We start from the raw sequence: 15,908 nt of genomic DNA on the forward strand, positions 1-15,908 counted from the left end.
CAATCACAGAATAATAGAATTGTAGAGCTGGAAGGAACCCCAAGGATCATCTAGTCCAACCCTAAGAGGAAGTTTGGTGTCAAGTGACTCATGAGATATGCTTAAATAAGCCGAGGGTAAAGGTAAAGGGACCCCTGACCATTAGGTCCAGTCGTGACCGACTCTGGGGTTGCAGCGCTCATCTCGCTTTATTGGCTGAGGGAGCCGGCGTACAGCTTCCGGGTCATGTGGCCAGCATGACTAAGCCACTTCTGGCGAACCAGAGCAGCGCACGGAAACGCCATTTACCTTCTCGCTTGAGCAGTACCTATTTATCTCCTTGCACTTTGACGTGCTTTCGAACTGCTAGGTTGGCAGGAGCAGGGACCGAGCAACGGGAGCTCACCCCGTCACGGGGTTTCGAACCAACCTTCTGACTGGCAAGTCCTAGGCTCTGTGGTTTAACCCACAGCGCCACCTGCGTCCCTAAATAAGCCGACTAAGCAAAAACAAAAAACCAGTAGTCAAACTAGTACAATATACTGGATCTCAGCGATGAGGAATAGTTAAAACTCCTTGTGTTTGCCAAGAAAACAGATGCCAAAACTGAAGGAATAGAACTGGTTGCTTTAATAGCTTGCCCAGAGAAAAATCTCTTTAAGATTTCAAAATGGGAAATGTAATTTGAAAAACAGCTGCTTGAAAGCATGGCAAAGAGAATGCCTAACAACCACTGGCAACAAAAACTTTGATCTGATAATAAGCAGTTAGGTAGTGGAATGAAACAGGGTTCTTCTCCCAAGGGTACTGGCCTAGCCACTGCTTCTTCTCACTTCCTTAATCCCAAATGTGTTCTTTTCCCAGCTCAATCACCTTCTCCACCATTTTCAGTTTACAGAGTTGAATTCAAGATAATTAAGGTTGGCTATCATATACATTAGGGAGCTGACAAAAGAAGTAGGTGGGAACTGACCTGAATACACTAACCAGAATAGGATTCCCTCCTATTCCCTCAAATCCCCATTTATTTGGTCTGGTTTCTAGAATATCCCTTAAGTTTTGCATGAGATCACCATCATCAAATACACTCTCAAAGAGCCCATTAGAATAGCAATTGTTATTTTTCTTTCTTTCCTCTTAAATATTATCTGATTATAAAACATTAAGATGATGTCTTTCACCAGACGATTTCATAGAATTGTAGAGTTGGAAGAGACCACGAGGTTCATTTAATACAACCCCTACAATGCAGGAATCTTTTGCCCAACGTGGGACTTGAACCCACGACTCTGAGATTAACAGCCTCATGATCTACAGACTGAGCTATATAAGATATAGAAATAGATAATCTTTCCAGTTTAAAGAACTCTTCATTATTACACAAGATCAATTCTCAACTACATACAGATCATTTGTAACACAATACCAAATTCTGCTAAGAATGCCCTTCCTATTAAATATTTGTAGAATGTGCATAATTATCAAGGAGTTATCAGTGCTAAGGATCCAAGGTCTCACTTTGACCCAATGCTCACTTCAAGCACTTGGGGACATCTTTCAAAATGAGTGCTATACATAGTTGGTATTAGGGCAAGCAGAACAAGGACAAGGTCAGAGAATGGGCTCATGCTGACAAGCTGTTCTTGTCAGAGTTTTTATCTGAAAGAGGACAGTTTGTTTTCATCTAAGTTTCTGTATAGACAAACATTTTAACATGTGGAAAGTGGAACGTGACTCCTCACTTCTTGCCCTAAAAAGAAAAATGTACAACCTTTTAAAAGATGTGCCCAATCCACAATATCAAGTCACCTTCTTTTAATGTTTGTTAAAGTTATTTTTAACTAATTCAGGAATCAGTCTACCTAATAACGTTTTGTAGAAAACTGAACCCTTTTATTTATCACACAATATTATTTAGCCTTACATTTTCTGCAGGAACCCCGGAGAATTTTGAGAGTGCATCACACAGGTCAGATACAGCCCCCATCATTGGCACAATTACCTTGTACTGGGGGAAAAAGCAGAACATTACACTTATACTAGGCAAAATAAACCTTGGTAAGGAATACAATTCTAGACTTAAGGATCAGCATCAGTAACCAGGTTTGATACAGGGTGTGTTTGTGTGTTATAGTCAGACATGGTTAACAGTTTACTGTGAACGTAGCTTCTGCTTTTCTCCTACCTGCTAGTAAGTAGGAGCAACAAACCACTACCCTTGGCTTACTGTTATGTCCAAACCAGCCACCATTGTTTGTGCAATCAAGCAAAATTGTGAAGAAACTACATTTTATTAGGATAAATTTAAATGTAAAAATGTTGTCCTGTTATAAGCACTGCTGGGATTGTGAAAAGCTAATGGTATGACAGGAAAAAAACTGGCATTTTTTACTCTTAACTAAAGCTAGAAAGATACACTGTATTGGGGGTTCAGCTTGCAATCTACCAAGAAGCAATTAATACTATTGCTAAGGGGATCACTATTGCTGATATCTAATATTAGTCATATGCAATATACACCCGATGACTTAACTTGATTGATTTCAGTGGATCTACTCTGAGTACAATTCAGTCAGATACTACCCTATGTAGTTTGTGAGGTATAAGTTATGACACTTAGCAACAAAATTCAGTTTATATAAGACTCAGAAATATGCAGAAGACTAGGTTGTGAAAGATTGTTTAGTGGAAACTACATCCAAAATTATCAGCCCATAATTACAGGCCAATTAGGTTTCTTTGTGGGAATGTTGTTGCTAGGCGGTGACTGAAAGCAGAGAGGTCATCTCTGATTCTTGGGCTGCAATTGTGGCCAGGGCTTCACTTCTGTGTGAACATCCTTGGGGTTCCCTCCTCCCTGCGTGTAATATGACTGGCAATTGGGATCTCACCTGCTGAAAAATGGATTGGACAGATTCCCTCTCCAAACATGTAGATCACAAAACATACAGCTGAGGTCAATCTCACTATGCTCAGTTGAGCGTACTCACAGGTGAGCATGCTTGGAGTACAGACTTAGCTGCCTTCCCAGTGTCTCTGTAAAAATGATCTCAAGATTGGGTATTGGATGCATCTTATTTCTGTGTGTACGTATGCTGATATATATATATATAATGCACATATAATGCAAAGCTGGTCATTGTACATGCTGGGGTAGGAAGGCTTGTTGTGAACTGTGTATTTTAAGAGGGCAATGTTTGTTCCAGCTATATTTATTTTGATTTCATTCCATTTATTTGTTGGAGGTAAAGGTGTTGTACATGATCTCTTCCTCTGCACATTTTTTCCTCACAACAATCCTGGAAGGTAGCTAGGTAGGTAACTAGAAAAGGTAGGTAAGAGAGGTTGTAATTGACTCAAGGTGATCTTGTGAGCTTTATGGGGAAGATGGGATTTGAACCTGATATCTGAGTGTGTTTCTATGTACATTGAGCAGGCGGGAGGCGTACAACGCAGCTCACACAATGACCCTTAGTATCGGAATTGTAATGCTAAAAGCAGGCAACCTCTTGTAAGTTGCAGAGGGCACAAAACACTACAATTTGATTTTTCTGTCTTTCATAACAAAGACCAACATGAACACCTCTACTTACCTGAGTAGGTTTGCGCTGTGGATCTGCAAAAACCAAGAAAACCTCCATGGTTCGATCTTTCTTCAAGGGCAATGGAAGGGTTAAGTAGCAAAAAGGGTCAAAAGTCACGGAAACTTTAGAACATTTGGGGCAGACCAATGTGGATTTGAAGAGACCATGGAAAATATCTACAATTATAGAGTTATTACGCAATCGATGATTCTCCCAAGCTTCTTTTGCTACCACCTGCAAAAAATAAAACACATTGCAGAGAAGCAGAAACACAGTATAAAGATTAAGATGCAAGTTCTGATGAAACAGCTTTTATCTCTAAGGAAGGATATTGAAATACAATAGAAGGACGTGATGTGACAAACTGATGCTGAACAACTATGTTTGTATGCAATGAAATCATTCACTTATTGGTATACCTGTAATTCAACATGCAAGTGACCTGCAACAGAACAGAACAGACTGTACAAGATGATTGCACCCTAGTGTGTAGGTGAAATTGGCATAGTATGAGAGAATCCAGTTCTAGGGATGGAATTCCAATGTCACACTATTACAAACATTCTGTCTGCCTAAGGATTTCAGTTTGCGAGATGGAACAATGCCCCTCCTCTTCCCCTGCTGTTCTGGGGGTTCTCCCAACCACCCAAACCAATTTCAGAGGGAATTTGGGGCACACAGGGGAGGAGAAGTGTTCTGTGCAGGGCTGCTGCTGACAGGGTCTTTTTCAGTGAATCCCAACCTAGGGAAAGGCAGATTAGAGGTAGCTTCTAGCAAGTGAGCAAGGAACTGCTTAAGCAGTAAGGTAAAGCTAAAGGGACCCCTGACCATTAGGTCCAGTCGTGGCCGACTCCGGGGTTGCGGCGCTCATCTCGCTTTATTGGCCGAGGGAGCCGGCATACAGCTGCCGGGTCATGTGGACAGCATGATTAAGCTGCTTCTGGCGAACCAGAGCAGCGCACGGAAACGCCGTTTACCTTCCCGCCAGAGCGGTATCTATTTATCTACTTGCACTCTGACGTGCTTTCGAACTGCTAGGTTGGCTTAAGCAGTACTGCAGCGCAATTAGTAATGTACAGTCAAACCTAAGAAATATGTAGCTTTCGGCAATGTTTGCTCCAACTATGATCGTTGTGACATTCATGCAAAGGCAGTTATTTAATAAACACTACACTGGGGTGTGTGCGCGTGTGTATGTGTGGCATCAATTCTCAAAATTACCGTAATAAAAACTAGGCCTGCAATGGAAAAGCAGCCCAATTAAGTGAAACTTTAAATTGGGCACTGTCCCCAAGTAATTATTTATGTCATTCCCTTTTAAGCCCTTGTTCTACTTCGGTTTAAACAGGGCCAAGAAAGGAGGATTACAGCAACTGACTACAATTGGAAAGGGTCACCTGGCTCTCAGGTTTCCCCAGCCAAACTGGGTGGCTTACAAAATATATAAAACATAATAAAGCATCAAACATTTTAAAAACTTCCCGATAATGGTGATTTAGCTATGCAGGTCTTATGTTCTTAATGAGAGGAAGGATAGTTATATCTGGCTGGCCACAACTGAAAACAGCTAATGTATTCTCAATACTGTAGTTAAGTTCCAGCCAGCATCAGTCACAGTGATCTGTCCAGTGTCCTGACAAACTGTACTTTGCCATGCCTGTTGTGATCCTGCATCGCCTATCTGGACTCTGCCTTTCTAGTAAGTGCCACTAATTTGATCCAACTTTGGAGCTAGTGGAGTTTGCCATGCAACTGCTTGGACAATCTCGTCCATGTATGCATCTTCAAAATTAGGAGGAAGGCTACCTGCTTATCAGAGCACAGGGCCACACTCACAATGGGAAGCATATTTGTTGAAGCCTGGCTAAGAGTCAATGGTCCTAAGTGGACTGATTCATGGATTCATTTGCTAAGAAAAAGACATCCTCAGTAAGACAAACAAAGGAACTGGATGGGCAAAAATAATTTGTAATGTATGTTGAGTGTTACTGTTTTATACCACAATTTAACTTCAAGCAGTGGAATGTCTATGCAGCATACCGAATCAGGCCTCCCATTAGCATCCTTCAACTCCAAGTAAGGTTTCTTTTTTACTCTGTTTAGATCCTCATGTAAACCATCTAAAAGAAAGGCCAGGAGCTCTTGGGAATCTTGTTGCTGGTACCCTGAAAACTGAGGAGCAAAGCGGCCAACCTGGGTCTAAAATTAAAAAAGGGGGGAAACAACATTAGGAAGATGCATGTGAGCAGTGAAGGGAAAAGCAGTAACTCTAGCCTCATTTGCAGAATTCAATGAAGATTAGCTAATTCCTAGCAATAAACTAATGTCAAAAAGATACCAAGATGTATGAAGTCTCCTCTCGTATCAGTTTCTTTGGATAACAGTTATCAGATACAGTTGCCGTATGGTTAATCCATGTAAAATTCTGTGAAACTGACAAACGTGCTAATAAAGTACATTTGTTACTTATTTGAGTACAGAATATCAACAAGTGATTTGAATACCATGTGTACAATTTTATCAACTGTTTCAAAAGCAACTCAGTGTACAACTAATTTCAGAGAGATATAAAGTTGCTAACTTTCGGCTCAATTTTATTTGGAATATTGCACTTTACAACATACCACAGTGGTACAAAACAATAAAAAGTAAACAGATAAAACAGTTCTCAAAAAAGAAGTCAGATAACTCCTAAAATCTTGTTAAAAATCAAATTGTATCAGTAAAAGCTTTAGAAGCCACAACTATTCTAAACAGAATGCATGGCATTTCCCTGCAATATGCAACATTCAGTGAATTATTAAGGCACTGTAGCACTCAGGAGTCCATATCATACTTAGCATTCTTTTAAGTTCAACCTAAGCTACCAGGCTAGACATTTCATGATGGGGAAAGTATTTCCCCAAGGGCTAACATTAAAGCTCCATGCAGAAAGCATGAAACCAAAAATGTCACTTCCTCTAGCTGTGTTGCAATGACAGAAAGTCTACTTACTTTGAACATGCGGGGGGCCACGTGAGAATTTCTCCCAGACCACATCTGTTTGATGAGTTCTGCATATGCTTCTGCAATTTCTCCTCTCATTCCCAGAGGATTCTCCTGATTTATTTCAGCTTCATACTCATCTTCCAAGAAATAGTCAGTCAGTGGAGGGGTGTTACTCAAACACTAGAAGAACATTCAGACACAAGAAATGCATAAAAAAGAAAGCCATGCCAACAACCCATTTTCAGCCCAATGAAAACTAAAATTGTACTAGAGTCAGCAAAATCACCCTATACAGGACTGTATTACAAGCTACATTAAATATTACATATGGAAACTGCTGAAAGAAGAAAACTGAGGAACATGTACTAGCTGGGTTATTTCTATTTTGGGAGGACGGGGTCATAGCTCAGGGTAGACCACTTGTTGTGTATACAGAAGGCTCCATGTTCAAACGTTGGCATCATCATATAGGGCTGAGAAAGTTTCATGCCTTGAACCCTAGAGAGCTGCTGCCAGTAAGCAGCCCGGTTTGCACACAATGCTAATCCAAACAATGGCTAAGTATGATTGAGTGGATTCTCGCAGCAAAAAGTATAGCCACTTTGCTCCTCCCTTGGCCCTGCTGCTCCTGTGCTACTCATAGAGGAGCCAGGGTTTGGTTTATAACATATCGGCAATACGGAGACCAGGGTTCTGACACTTGAAAAATGCAGCTTTCTATCTTCCATTGTAGGTTTTCCAAGCTGTATGGGAACCTAACAGTTATAAAATTTAAGATCAGGTAGTATAAAACCCAAGCAGTACAGTGCCTACCACTCTAGGTTCTTCAGCAGATTGTACCAGTTCTTTACCTGTAAAGCTGAATTCATGAAGCATGTATTTCCTAGGTTACTGAGCCCACAGAGACCAGGCTGTGACTGTGGAGGGCTCTCCCTGTTGTTGTAGGAGTTGCAGGAAAAGCTAGAACCTCTGGAGGGGGAAAACATACTGGAATATGATAACAGGTTGCAGAATATTTCGGCTAAGAAACTATTTTACAGCTATACAAAAATAATGTATATTGTATTTCTTACCCGCCCTGCATCAAAATTTTATGGCGAGTTTACAGAATATAAAAACACAATACAATTAAACACGTAACTCAAACTTAAGACAAAGCAAACTTTCCAACTGATCTATAGTATACACATGCCTACACTATAAAATTTCTCCCTCAGACCTAGTTCTCACAATCAAGTATTATGAGGTAGCCAGTCTGCTGCCTGACTGTACCATTTCATACTGTAGGTGGAGACTCACTTTACTGATATTATATTTTGCTTAAAATACTCATATCCTGCTTTTTGGTTTCCAGAACATTATGCTAATGAAAAACGAAACCAAGACTAAAACTAAAGTTAGGAAAAACCACCACCACCACTACCACAAAAAACCCCAACCAAGCAGGATAAAAAGAACTGAAGTCAGAGGGTCCTAAAATCCTCCAATGTAATACTGTGTTTGCCAGGCATTTCAAAACTACTGTATCAAGGAAAAGGCAATGTGAATCTGCTTGACAGAAATTGCCATAATTTTGGTGCCGTGACTGGGAAGCCTTGCCTCAAGTAATCACTCACTACACCTCTAGGGGCAAGCGCCTTGAGAGCACAGCCTCCAAGGGAGATCTCAAATGTCCTAGTAGGTTTATATGGGAGAACGCAATCTGGTTTAATGAACTATTTTAGAGTGGCATTTTTTTCCTATCAGCTATTGTATGATAAAGTGCTATTGTAGGAAAAATTGGCAGAACTCATACATCTTAATGGAATAGTAACTGGCAAAAAAATGCCAGAGGGCCATGAAACTGAAGTTAAGTTTAAAGTTATACATAGCTAGCTTCCGAACAGTGGAGCCATGAATGCTTCAGGGCAGAACCTTATTTAATAAAGAAGAGAATGCATAAAAGTATTCGGAGAAAGGAAGTTACATAAAGAACAGCAGACACATTCTTGCTATTACCCTTTGCCAAGGCTGGAGCAGTTCAAACTATAGGAGTTATTGCTATCACCATTTGTAATGGTTGAAGAGGAGCAAGAGCTTGCTGATGATTTTGAAGAGGTAGCTAGATTTCTGCTTGTTGCAGTGCTTGATCTGGGAGGGAAAAAAAGTAATAAAAATCCCATCAGGGTTTTTGTTTTTTTTTTTTAAAAAAAATTCCTGAGATTCTTTAACTGACTTTTTAGTATAGTTTACTATTTTAAACTGTTTATTTCTGGATTTCCAAACCAGAAGGAACGACATCAGGTTGAAGAGGTGGATTGTTTTTGAGTCAATGGAATTAGAAATCTAGTACTCACCCTCATTTTGTATGAAATTTCCCTATTGTAAAATACCAAGGAGAACTTATGCAAGTGCACTAAGCTACACAAGGCAATTTCTTACATGGCAGAGCGCATGATACAATGCGCCAACGTTTGCATTCCAGCTGATTAACAGATCTCCAAATAATTGCAAGGAAACAGCCATACTTCTGAATCAGTGTTTGATCCACAATCAATCATTGTAATGAGTACTAGGCTAGCAAGACCTCCCAGCAGAACAGAAGGCAACCAACAGGATTTTTAGGACTAAAATTAATCTACTAAATGAAATGATTATCTTTTGAAAAAGAAGGCTTAGGTAGAATAGATATTCATTGGCATAATCTACCAGTGATTTGTAAATACTCTTAACATTTTAACTACCTCCAGCAGTGGTCAGGGACCAATAAGAACTGTAATGCCTGATACATTGGGTGGAATTCAATGTTTCATCTTCCAATAATTCCACGTATGCGAACCATGTACTGTGCTAGAAGTTCTTCTGATCTTTCCCAAGCCAATTTGGGGATCATGTGGGGGGGCAGAAGGGACGAAATCCCCGCAGGAATCTTTTGTAGGGGCAGGTTAGGTGAATCTTTACATGTGGCTTAAATTGTAGATGGCTTTGCAACAGGCTCAATTCAGAATGAAGCAGTGCATAGGATAGTTCTTCACTGTTTTTTAAAAAGTTGAGCTGCGCATTTCACTACCTCTTAAGAAAAGTATTATTTCAATATTGTAAAATAAGATTAATTCCTTCAAGAATTAGAAATGTAACTTTAAAGTATGTTTTTGGTACTTATTTTTTAAGTCATTGCTACTTCAATTTAGAAAAATGGGGCATTTCCTATCTCATTGTTTAGCCTGAAAGCTCTCAAAAGTGGCTAACAAGTTAAAATACAACAGGACAATAAACACAATGTAATAACAACAGAATAGAGAAAGAAGCAAAATAGTCAATATCATGCCAAGTTAAACAGTGGTAGAGACACCTCTCAGACCCAAGTTAGACAGAGGCACAATTCAGACATCACAAAACCATGGTTTGGTGTTCAGGTTTTGCAATGTCTAAACTGAGATAGAGAAACGGAAAGTATAAATAGAGAAAAACTTACTTTGTCTGAGATTGCCTGGGCCACGTACCATCTTCATTCTTCACTTCTATTAACACTACCTTTAAAGTTAAAGAAAAATAATAGTAAAACTAGGTAAAAGGAGTGCTATCTTATAGATCTGGGCTTTCTTTGGTTCCGTGCAGAAAAATACAAGCAAATCAGTGCTTACAAAACAGGAGATTCCCAATTAAATAACCCCCATGCTAACACCTTAGGATGTAAAGGAGGCTCTGGAAGGGTTTTCACTCAGCAGCATTTACAAGTTACCATTTAAGGAATCAGCATCTACTCAGAAGAGTTGTTCACTCTACTGTGGCAATTTGATCACAACGTGTCTTTTCCAGGCCCACAAATCACACAATGGCAGAAACAGCCACCACATGCAGCTGCCTGTATATGATTGCTGCTAGGCTGTGAATGCAGTAGCTCTTCCACAATGGCTGGCGTTTGACTGAACCTGGCCAAATAGTTGAGAAACCAGCTCAAATTTCAGAATACTTTGTATGACTTCATAATCACATGGGATGGGATCCAACTTCCAAGTCCTACTAGCAAGAGCTCTTGCTAGCACAGTTGGGCTCCCCCCCCCCCGTGTGCCCCAAAATTGGCTTGTAGAGGTGTCAGAAGAACCCCCAGAACAGCATGCCAGGGTGGTGGTGAGGAGGAATAATTCTGTCTGGCAAGCTGAAAAGCTGGCCCTGACAGAATGACAGCCATAGTATTACCCTGAATTCCTCCCATTGTAACTTTTTTACAAATTACAGCTTTATCGACAGCCCACAGGGTGAGCAATACAACATGCGACATTTGGACTTCTTACCTGTCCCTGATAGAGCCCCGCATCTTGTATAGTACTGTCGAGTTTGCTTAGCTGCTCATAAGTATTACTCATGTATCTGCTCCACAGCCTAATTTCTTTTCCGTCAGGAATATTAAACTGCTTTCGCATTTCATTTTCAATTGTAGCTGGTAAGAAAGAGACAAAGTTATTACAAGCTGTATTTTGACTAGGTTGGAGGAGTGTGGCTTGTTCAAAGTGTAAAAAGGTGCTTATTTACTAGTGCTAAATAAACAAGAAGGTGTATACTAATTCTGGATTATTTTACATTGGTGAATTATTAACTGTATCTATACATACCAATTTTCTATAAAATTTAATTTCTGACCATAGTTGTATTGCCTGAAATAGCTAAATATTATCACTTTAAAAGATAAGGAATCATTTATTTAAAATGCAGCTAGGGTTATCTGAAGCTGACATTCTACTACTACTGAAATAACCAGTCTGCTGGTAGGATTGTTTGAACAATGGCAGAAGCATCTAAAGCTGAAGAGTAACTGTCAGTTCTAAGGACAAATAATAAAAGCTGGAGTGAAATCGTGGTTTAGCAATGCTATAGGAGGATCAGATAAGTAGAAGCATTCACCACTTCACAGGGGGAAAAGAAGTAATTTCAGATGATTGTGAAAACAAAATTTGCAAGAAGAAAATGGTAAAATATACTTGCCCCATTTAATGATCTAAATAAATTACTAGACACCACTAAGTGTAGATGTGTTTCAAGGTGTGTTGTGGCGTTAGCAAACAGCTACTTACCAACGGTGTCTGCTTTGCTGAAATAAGAGCTCATAAGATTAGCAGGATCACTGTTCTGACATAGCTTCAGCTCCAAAAGATAAACTTCTACTTTACAGTGCTTCACAAACAGTCCATACTCCACAACCTAGGAAGAAAAGGCTTCCTGTAAAGTAGGTACAACAAACTATTCTGAAAGCAAATATGTAGTCTAAAGTGAAAGGCTCCACCCTCAAAGTATCCATATCTTGGCCTGATAGATAACAGTGCCATCATCTAGAGCAGGGGTGTCAAACTCAAATTCATCGGGGGGCCGCATCAGCAGTTTGGTCACCCTCAAAGGGCCGGTTGTTCAGGCAGCTGTTGGATCTGTCACATCACAGGATGGCATGCGCTCAATATAAAAACAAGTGGAGGTTTCCTGAATGCATGTAAAGTGGAGGTTTCCTGTGTAGAACGGATGGCGCCGCTAGAGGGCAGACGTTCTCTGGCTTGTAGGCTGCCGTGCATGCGCTGAAGAGGCGGCTTTCTTGTGTCAAAAAAAAAGCGGCTACACGGGCCACATGGCGAGGTCTGGCGGGCCGGATTCGGCCCACGGGCCTTGTGTTTGACACCCGTGATCTAGAGTTTCACATAAAACAGAAGTCCTTGGTTTTAACTCTAGTTCTACAACTGGCAAAGTGGCTTCAGATAATCCTGCAGAGGTTTCTACAGCCCAATCCCAAGTGTGTTTATTTCAAAATTAGCTCCACTGAAGTCAACACCAACCAACTGTTATAGTTAACTATTCTTCTTAGCTATTCAAACCAAGAGGTAAGACCCATGATGGATAAAAATCAATGCTTTTTTAAAAATAATAATAATAAATAAAATAAACAAAATTTAAATTTAAATTGAATTTTTAAAATAAAATGCTTTTGGAGGAAAAATTCTTTCTAAAGATAGTTTTCTATTTAAGTTACATTATAGTCCAAAGGCTATTCATCAGGAAATAAGGATTTGTTTTAAGTTTTTCATGTGTGCTAAAACTCAGTTTAAGTTTTTTAAAAACATGTTTAACATCATCAGTTATCAAACATGGATACATATGCTATAATGTTATTGTTTTAGTTAAATAAATTGTTTAACTTGTTATTAAGGAAATGATCATTTTTCTCCTTCCAATAAAGTACAGCAGAAAAGTTGTCCAAATATAAACTGTTAACTTATTAAACCTCACAATAATTTCATAATCATCTGTCTATGTATTTCTAATAGTATAACCAAATCAGTAATTTTTGCTATAACTATAAAAACTACTCTGAAAATTTAATATTCCAAAAATGAAACCTTCATTTGGTTGTAAATATTAAGATTATACCAGCAAGAATGAGTCCTTCTGTTAAAAAATGATTTAAATCAAGTCTTACTGGATAATGATTTAAATCGATTTGATTTAAATCAAATCCACCCTGGTAAGACCCAAACAGCAAAGGGCAAGATCAGGTTTACCAAGATCTCTTTTCCTCAAACTGCCTCCCCAAAGTTGCTCTGGAAGAGTTGGGAAACACTGGCACAAAACTGGAACATCCAATGCCTTGACAAGTTGAAGCCCCATTTTTATTGGGGAGTCCATTAACATGATTGTAAAATTCTACAACAAAACAGGAGAGCTGAATATGACCATCCAGATCTCTCTATCTGGCCCTGTAAACCAGGAGTCAGCAAACATTTTTTAGAGGAGGCCAGTTCACTGTCCCCCAGACCTTGTGGCGGGCCAGACTGCACGCATGCACGCAGCAGAGGATTCTCTCTCTCCCCCAGCCCCTCCCCTCCCCCTGCCTACCTATGGTGCTGCCAGTGCAAGGGCAGGCTCTGGAGAGGCGCTGTGCTGTGCTCTGCCAACTGCGGCTCCTGTGCCTGCCCTTGTGAGCGGCAGAGGTTGGCAGCAGCGGCAGCGGCGGCGGGATGAGCGGCCTGAAAGGGCTGGCTGGCTCTTGAGAGGCGCTGCCCAAAATGGTGCTCAGCCCGTTCCCCTTCCTCCTCTATGCCAGGAGGGGGGAGGTGCTGTGGTGTGTGAGGAGAGGGGTGAAAATGGCGCCCCCCAAAAATGGCAGCGCAGGGAAAAAAATTAACAAAGAAAAAAATTAATGAACAGAATCCACACGATTCACAGACCATCCATGATGGGCTGGATCTGGCCCTCGGACAGTGGTTTGCCGACTCCTGCTGTAAACTTTCCATAGGTCACATGCTTCCCTGGCCCTGCTTTATACTTTGAATGTTTTTGCCTGGCTGTAATGTGTCCAACACATAAAACTAGGTACAATCTTCTGGCTCAGGGAAAGGAATGAATGTTATGTAATCATTTGGTAGACACTTGGGAGATGGTTTTGTTCATTTCAATTTCAATCAATAATAAAAGCAATAAAAGAAAAAAGAAGGATCAGTAATGGATCATAGCAATTTGCTAAATCACTGAGCCTCTTGTGCTTGCCGATCAGAAGGTCGGTGGTTCGAATCCCCACGACGGGGTGAGCTCCTGTTGCTCAGTCCCAGCTCCTGTCAACCCAGCAGTTCAAAACCATGCCAAAAAGTGCAAGTAGATAAATAAAGCGAGATGAGCGTCGCAACCCAAGAGTTGTCTGCGACTGGACTTAATTGTCAGGGTCCTTTACCTTTACCTTTTTATCAAACAGTTAAAGTATACGCAATCTAAACAAAAATAAAAAGGGGAAAGGGGGGTTGTGGGGGAGGAGGGATAAAAAGGGGAATTACCCTTCCTATTGTACATTTGCACATTCCTTTTAAGGCCTACATTTAAAAAGCATATACTGTATTTTAGCAGCAATATGGGCATGTTTAGCTTATCTTCTTATTCTGAAAATGGAATTATTCCTATGGCATATCACATGCTCTTTTCTATGTCGTTCATTAAAATTATACCAGATTGCATTAGCATGTACTATATATTATTTATTGCACAGTTAACTATTTGATTTAAGATCCAGCCTACAAAGCAATTTTCTGCATTGTGTAGTTACTTTCTGCATTGTGTAGAGTCCTGCTGTGTTTCTGAAGTCAGTATACATAATCTCTTCCACTGAAAAGAAGCATTCCTGGTAGAAGGCTCATGTGGAGTGTCCTTTACTGTATTCCCCTATCCAAAGAATAAACAGTTCTTCTCTTTCCTCTCCTCCCCATGGCAACCCACTCTCTAACCTACTCCAGTCTCCTCACTCCACACAACCCTCCAAAAATGTTTTTTGAGATCCACAGAGGTAGCAGGGAGAAGAGAACAGCAAGTCCCACTAGCTGATGGACACAATTGGATACCACCCTTTAACTTCTTCCTGTGTTCTGGCTAAATGATTAATCAACAGAGTACAGGGCAACTGAAGCGAAACTTTCTCCTCTACTCTACATTAGCTAAGCAAGAAACATTCTATAAAGCCATTCTGAAACTGTAGGAGCCATCCTAATACTGGGAAGAGCAGTTCATTTCCTACCCTGTATTTCCAGTTATTCAACCTTATATGTCACACAATATATCATTATCCTATGCACCAGTTAAATGACACCAAAATTTTCTTTATAGTGTTCATTTCTCTGGGTAGCTCAAGAGATAATTCACATGATTCCACAAAGCGGCAAAACAGTGTAAGTTACATAAAGATCATTATCACTTACCTTTCTCACTATTGGTTTCTGTCCCTCTATACAACCATACCAATTTACTAATTTGTTCCAGGCTTCAGTAGGAACCAACACATAATCCAACTCATCAATGAGATGTTCTTTCAAAGTCTGAGCTTCTGAGTCTAAAAAGGAAAGGAAACATTATAATAAACAGGAAGACAAACAGTTCTCCTGGAAATCCTGAATAAAACAAACACACTTTCAAAGTGACAGACACTTCTGAAAATCTAACTTAAGGTAATTTAAATAGCCACATCAAAGTAAGTCTTGAAGAGACTCAAGTGGTATTATTTCACAATTGATAATTTCTGACTTCCCTCCCACACATAATTTCAAACTATTAATCAATTAAAACCAGCTGTATAGTATTTGAAGTTTTCTTTAAAAAGTACAATGCAGAACTGGAAGACTTTCCTATACCAATATGATCCAGAGACTTTGAGAAGCAAACTTAAACTTTTTATGTTTGTACACAGACTTTCTAGTGATTTCCTGGGACTCAGCTAGACTGATAAAGAAAAAGCAATTTATATGCATTGTATGTGAGATATAACACTGCGCTACCAGATGGCAGTGTAGAGTCCTGTTTTTCTCTACCTGTCTTCCCTGTTTAAATTTACAATGCTTTAAACTGAAACACTTTTTTGAT

General features: G+C 39.9%; 1 protein-coding gene across 3 annotated transcripts in view; it reads right to left on the reverse strand.

Annotated features, from left to right (window-relative positions):
• The window catches only part of USP4 (ubiquitin specific peptidase 4), a 37,255-nt gene that overhangs the window by 19,611 nt on the left and 1,736 nt on the right, over positions 1-15,908 (reverse strand). For 2 of the 3 annotated variants that reach the window (XR_008328979.1, XM_053377372.1), the window contains exons 3-12: positions 15,251-15,381; positions 11,603-11,729; positions 10,826-10,971; positions 10,006-10,064; positions 8,550-8,681; positions 7,403-7,520; positions 6,558-6,731; positions 5,604-5,762; positions 3,573-3,797; positions 1,904-1,987 (exon numbers count right to left, since the gene is read on the reverse strand). Coding sequence is in view for 2 of the 3 variants with exons in the window: in XM_053377372.1 (XP_053233347.1) it covers positions 1,904-1,987; positions 3,573-3,797; positions 5,604-5,762; positions 6,558-6,731; positions 7,403-7,520; positions 8,550-8,681; positions 10,006-10,064; positions 10,826-10,971; positions 11,603-11,729; positions 15,251-15,381 (1,355 nt within the window). In the remaining variant the exon portion in view is untranslated. The remainder of the gene's footprint in view (positions 1-1,903; positions 1,988-3,572; positions 3,798-5,603; positions 5,763-6,557; positions 6,732-7,402; positions 7,521-8,549; positions 8,682-10,005; positions 10,065-10,825; positions 10,972-11,602; positions 11,730-15,250; positions 15,382-15,908) is intronic. The other variant, XM_053377373.1, reaches the window with a different exon arrangement.

This window comes from Podarcis raffonei, chromosome 2 (genome assembly GCF_027172205.1).
Source record: "Podarcis raffonei isolate rPodRaf1 chromosome 2, rPodRaf1.pri, whole genome shotgun sequence".
NCBI classification, from domain to species: domain Eukaryota; kingdom Metazoa; phylum Chordata; class Lepidosauria; order Squamata; family Lacertidae; genus Podarcis; species Podarcis raffonei.